General features: G+C 33.0%; 1 protein-coding gene across 1 annotated transcript; it reads right to left on the bottom strand.

Moving 5' to 3' along the window:
* Nucleotides 1–2,264: 2,264 nt before the first annotated feature.
* LOC126753728 (uncharacterized) lies at nucleotides 2,265–5,527 on the bottom strand. Its single transcript, XM_050465399.1, has 2 exons — nucleotides 5,216–5,527; nucleotides 2,265–2,318 (listed from the first exon to the last, which is right to left on the bottom strand). The coding sequence occupies exons 1-2, from the start codon at nucleotides 5,525–5,527 to the stop codon at nucleotides 2,265–2,267; spliced, it is 366 nt and encodes a 121-aa protein (XP_050321356.1).
* Nucleotides 5,528–6,433: the final 906 nt, after the last annotated feature.

Genomic DNA, 6,433 nt, shown 5'->3' with positions numbered 1-6,433 from the left:
GCTAATGTCGAGACCCAATCTTATAATTAATAGGGTATATAGTGAACTGATTCACAAATAGCAACAAGTGTAACTGAAATATTATAATAATTTTATGTATAGTTTTAAGTTGAGCTTCGGAGAATTCCCATAATTAAACAGAATTTTTTGTAAATATTTTGATCTAGTACTTGACAGCCAAGTCTCCATTAAATGGTTAAAAAACAGCAAACCCCTTATCATTATTGATTTCAACTGCAATAATTTCTATAAAATAATTCCACTAAATGTAATAAAAAAAAACAAATAATTCTATTTAATTTCAAGGTCTACCTGCAATAAAGGTACAATAACCACAAAAAATGATATGCTGTGAATAAAGCTCGCCGATCAACCGTTAATCGAGTGCCATAAACTTTTATTTAATTCCCATTAAGCCCAGTCAGATTTCACTTCACAACAAAAGTCTGCAAACAACTTTACCAAACAAGCGGGCAAACTAAATTGTCTGTCAATTAAAAAATTTCACAATGCCTTCGCGGAAAATCACTTAAAATATTACAAGGAAAAAAAGAGAGAGAAAAGGAGAACGGAAAACACACTCCGATTCGAAAGGGGGTTATAACGCGAAGTCATAAAACGCTAATAAACCTGTTGTTGAAAAGCAATAACAACAGAGCAAACGCTCCAACAACAAACGTCATAATACTTTGTTGTTGTATTTTATTTTTTTTACAAAAAAAAAGAACAAGAAAATCACGCCTGCCAGTTATTTGCAGTCGGCTCGGAGGTTTGTTATTGTGCGAGCATTCGCAATGCATTCATTAAGGCACGCGAGGCGAAGAGCGCGGAGAATAAGTGTGTTGCAGTGTGTGTGCAACAAAGTTAGTGGCACGAGCGCGTCGGTGTATTTGTTGTGGTGGCCGAAAGTACTTTAACTTCGCGCAATTGAAGTACTTTTCGTTTTTATAGACAACAACAACAATGCTACAAAATAGGGTAAAGAGCGGCATGCGGTGAATGGGAAGGTTTAAATTTTGGTGCCAATTTGCCGGCAAATAAAAGCACGGCATGAGATGATTTAACTATGCGCCGGTATTCTGGACCCTGGCGAGAGCTCGAAATGTGTCTCTAAGTTGGGTTATGATTACACAGTGTAACCGAAATATTAATTTAGTTAATTCATAATAACAATTTTTAACAATAATTACAAGCATAATAAATATATTAAATTTTTTATAAAAATGTTTATATATGTATATATTTTTATTTTCAACACTACAATTTTATAGCTGTTCATTTTAACCTGTCATGACATGAACCAATCGTGCTTTCACTTTTCTTAAGCCCAAATGATCTTACAAAATTGTTTTCACAAACCCTTCCGATATACTAACTATGCCAGTAAGATCTCTGACTGTTAATCGTCGATTCTCAAGCACCAATTTCTTTATTTTATTGACGTGTTGATCATCAGTTGAGAGAAATAATTAACAACGAAGGCCTGTTCCAACGTTCTGCAAGTTTTCAGTGCCAGAAATATGATTTCGCACACAAAATTTAAAGGAACTTCTTTGTCGAATAATTTCACTCATCGTAAAAATCACCGAATACTCTTTATGTACTTTGGAAATTACTATGCACTAATCATCATTTTGATGTGATTTTTGACAAAAATGTCACTGACAGTCATACCAACCTAGAAATAATACAGTATGTCGACGAAAGGATTTTAACAGAAAATTTAAATTAAGCAGTCTTACTATCTTTTTCCCACAGCAGTTCATGGTTGTAATGAGTGCATTTATTACTTCATAAAAATAAAATTAATAAAGGAAATATATAACAGCTAAAACTAATCCAAATGTATAAAGAGTTAAATATGTATGTATATGCAAATTTTCAGGATGACGAGACGGGCTGACTTTCGAGTCTACTGGTTCATCCACCTGTGGAAGCTATAATAACTTGAATATCTCGAAAAAAACACTTTAAGAAGACTGGTATTGTAGATTAGCGGCATCGGACACTGCCACGCCCACAAAACCTTGTTAAACGAAAACTTAAAAACGCCTTTAACTAAGCCGTATATAAAATACAAATATGTGATTTTATGCACTGAACGTAATTGCCTCCAAAACGTATATTTTTGTGACTTTTAAAAATAACCACTGTATCAATTACTTCGAAAATTTCTAAGTATATTTATAAATATCTGAAGAATACACAGTGGAAAATAAATTCAATTTAAAATTTGTTGAGTTATACGAGATGTCCCACGGCGCTTAATAAGTGCCCTCGACTGGTGCAGTGATACCAGCCTTCTTCGTGGATGCAACCTAAAAATAAAATAAATAATAAAATAAAAAATTTTGTTAAACTAGAAAATATTCTACATAAATACTCTACGATAAAAAAAAACTACAAAAAATTCATAAAAAATAAAAAAAAATTATAAATATTAAAAAAGTTTAATTTTACCTAAAATTTTGGTTCTTTGCATGTGCGATTTTGGTCAGATCAAAAAACGATAGCTTTTTACATGTATAATCATACAAAAAACAGTTTCGTGATGATCGGATCATTTGTGTTGGAGTTATCACTGGTGTGCCGAATTGAACAGAATGGCTACCCCTTAAAGAGATGCAACTCAAAAACCATATGAGATATTGATTTAATGTACATAACGTGCAAACCATTAGGCTATTATACTATAAGTCCGATAACTCGCTTAATAAATGCGTCAAAAGCAACTAATTATATACCTGTGATGTTATAAGTATTCCAAGTACCAATGTAAAAGTTGGAAGATGGCCATGGCTTTGTTCAACTGCGGTGAAATCCTATACAAAGTTTTACATATTCACATCTTAAGCTTCCATCTACCGAGTATTACTGAACTTGAGAGCGATTCTTTTCCTGATAATAATGTTTTGTGCACATGGATAAAATCAGGTCAATACTTCTCCTAGTTCGCATATACCTTGTTTGATAATTCCAAGCATCCGGTCAATATGTAAGATAGCTTAACACGTTTAGGTTACTGCAAAACGTTGAAAATATTATTGTAAGTCTGAGAGTTGCTTTCATGAAAGTTCGTGGAAATACTTTTTTTTGAGTATATTTGATTAGTGGCAGTTATTGCAATCAGTCCAGACCCAATATATCCCATATAATCAATATTAATCATGTGTGATATTTCACTGAAATTAACTCAATTCTTAAAAATAATGCGGTTTACAATAATATCCCTAATGTAATTATTTTCGATTCTATGGTTAATGTTTTTCTTATTTATCTAATATTTTAAATTCAGGCTCTTTGGTTGAGTTTATGTCAAATATATATATCATTTGAGTTGGGTAAATTTTAGTATATATATCCCAGAAGCGATGTAAAATGTAGTAAGTCTATGACTTCCAGCGTACGTTGAACCAAATATGATTGCAATTGCATGAAAAAAATTTTAAGTACAAAGTTTTGCCAATATCTGAAATTATTCTATGAAATGTCGTCAGGTTGCATTATTGAGTATGATATAGTAAGACTCCTTACTTTTATTCATTGAAAATATACTTTAGAAAAGATAAAACGCAATTTGTATCAAGTGTACGACATAACTATTAGTAATTTTTAATCGGTAAGTAAAAACAACTTAACTCTTACTCGGTGAAATTATTTTAACACAAGAAAGACGGGAGTTTAGTATATACCTACATTGCCTGAAAGCAGTCAAAATGACTGCATTGTGAAAAAATAACTAATGCGCAAAGAAATTTGCTTGACATTAATTTTATTATAATTTATATCACTTACAGTCATATAAGAATTTATTTAAAAGTATTAAGAATAACAAAATATATTTCAGTGCGAAAAAGAAATTATACAGTATTTGGACATTTTAAGCAAATGAAAATGCAAATCTTTTTGGATGTACATCTACCGCAAACATACTTTTTACATTTCTCACAAATATTATTTGTTTTGTTATTGTGGCGAAGTCGTAATTGACAAATTTTTCGTTTGTTAAAATCTGTTGTAGTTGCTACATGTGGGTCTTCTTGCTGTGATGAATGTTTCATCTTTTCCTCTTTCAGTTCTGTAATCAGCGGCTAGCTGTTCTGCTAATTGAAACAGGAACTACTTTCGTTCTATTTGTATTCCGGTCACTTCTTTATAAAGGATCCAAACATTTATTGCAGTCAAATCCAAAATGTTAAAAAATATTTGGAGGGGTCATCTACGACAACTAGATTTCACCGTATATTTTCTGGCCATTTGATCTGTCATATCAACTCCAAATTTTGTTTTATTATAAAACTGAATATAATCTGCTAACTTTTTTTATTACTTTTATCAATTTTTACAAATTTATGCCTAGAACTTAGAACAGCCACCCTTTCGTGCGGTTTGCTTTTATATATTGTAAGGACACAATTGTCGGACCTATAGAAGATAGTGGAAAAACGAGGCATGTTATCCTTCGACTATTGGGTTGCTGTGGGTAATTCTCTTTTATTTCCTCTAATAGTTCCAATATAGTTTTTTTGCCCAATAATTTCGTCGCTAGTGACATGCTCGTAAAAAAGTTGTCGGTCGTGACATTTCTTCCGCAGCCTGTATATGGATCGACAAGTTTCAGAACCACGTATTCGCTTAGAAGCATTGACGATGGTCGTTGTTCATCTTTCCCCAAGTAAGCAAAACCATTCAACACGTACTTGCTTGTAACGTCGGATACAAGCCAGAATTTGATGCCAAATTTATTCGGTTTATTAGGCATATATTGCATAAACTTGCACCAGCTTTTGTTGGAAATAATTGTTCGTCAACTGTTATGTTTTGCTCTGGTTGATAGCAAGCTTGACTTTTTTCAATAAACTTGTCCCATATTTCCGAAACCAAGGCAAATTTATTTGTTCGGATGCGTGTACTTCTTTCAGTCCGCTTGTCAAAACGAATAAAACGTAGAATTTGCTTGAACTTATCTCGGGACATAGTTCTTCTGAAAAGTCCGGGACTCCACCTGACTGACCATAAATAATTTAGTTTTAAATTTTTTGCTTCATAGGCTCCACGAGCATATAAAATGCCAATAAAAGCACATATTTCCGGCAGTGTATTTGTCCAATCATAATTCAAAATTCGACGGGTTTCCTCTTCTGTGCACTTTTTTTTATATGTTTGATAATATAAACGTTTATTATCAACGAGAATGTACTGACACATTATTTACCATAACGTTTCGTTTTGTGTAGGCAGTTGGTCCTGGCACACCCTTGAAAATACACGAAGATGACAGCGTTCCGAGAATACCGTCTTCATCAAATTTTGTCCACACAGTACCATCTGCAGCTGTTTCGGTCTCCTGAGAGGTATTTTCAGTTTCTTCATCTGAACCAATTAGCGCCCTAAGCCTTTTCTTGGGCACTTTGCTGACATCTTCATTTTCATCATTGGTGGTCACCTCTTCATTGCTCTCTTCAGCATCAGATGTCTCACTTGGAATATGATCCGATTCATCTTCAAACGATAGTTCCCACCTCATTGCATTTGATTCTACTATATTGGAACACTCTTCCGCTATCTTTCTTAGCTTTTATGAAAGTTTTCTTCTGTTGGACATTTTTTTATTTTTTTTATGAACTTAGGGCGCGAAAAAAGTCAACTGAACAACGTGTTATAACGACTGGAAGTGCGAAAAGCAGACCTGAAGGGAACAAAGCACGTGATCAGGCCAGACATAAAGATTCGAATAACAAGTACGAGTAACAATAACTTTAGTTATTGACCATGTTATCATGTGAATCCAATCCAGAGTCGAACTGGTCTTTTCCAAGCAGTCAAAATGACTGCTTTTCGGCAATATAGGTATAACACACACATATACATATATATCTATATATTGGAAGTAAAGGAGGGGGGCATCATCAATAATTAATTAATTCATTTATATGTTGTACGAAAAGTCACAAAATTATAAGAAGTTATGCTGTTATTTAAATCATTATTTTTTTAATTGAAATTCAAAGCCAGTCAAAATGACTTGCTTAGGCAAATCCCATAACATTTTTGATTTTAGTAAGTTCCTTGTATCTGTAGGCATTCGTTTTCTTAATTTGATGATTTTTACTTGTATTTGATAAATGACGAACAAAAATATGAGGATTTTAAAATATTCTGATATACGAAATACGAATTTTTAAATGCATTAAAGAAACATTTAAACTGAAATGCATCAATACATATATAGCGATAAACGATCTTATAACATTCGCAACAGAACCAGCGTACACAAGTAATTGATATAATCAAGATATTCCGATCGCACATCAGTCGGATATAAGTAAGCGGAAAGAATCCGGATTTTATCCGACTAAGGACTGTCAACTCGGCACCATGCCTGAGAATTTTTTATGCCACTACAACAACAAACACAACAGTAATTGAAATT

Source organism: Bactrocera neohumeralis, chromosome 3, assembly GCF_024586455.1.
Source record: "Bactrocera neohumeralis isolate Rockhampton chromosome 3, APGP_CSIRO_Bneo_wtdbg2-racon-allhic-juicebox.fasta_v2, whole genome shotgun sequence".
NCBI lineage: Eukaryota > Metazoa > Arthropoda > Insecta > Diptera > Tephritidae > Bactrocera > Bactrocera neohumeralis.
The sequence above is the reverse complement of the archived record's forward strand: the minus strand, read 5'-3'. Positions and strand labels throughout refer to the sequence as shown.

Bases quoted from the DNA above. Each gene is read 5' to 3' on its own strand.
- LOC126753728 (XM_050465399.1), bottom strand. From the start codon at position 5,527: ATGAGGTGGGAACTATCGTTTGAAGATGAATCGGATCATATTCCAAGT. The intron at 2,319-5,215 runs GTAAATAATGTG...TTTTATTTTTAG, and splicing joins ACACAAAACGAAACGTTATG to GTTGCATCCACGAAGAAGGC.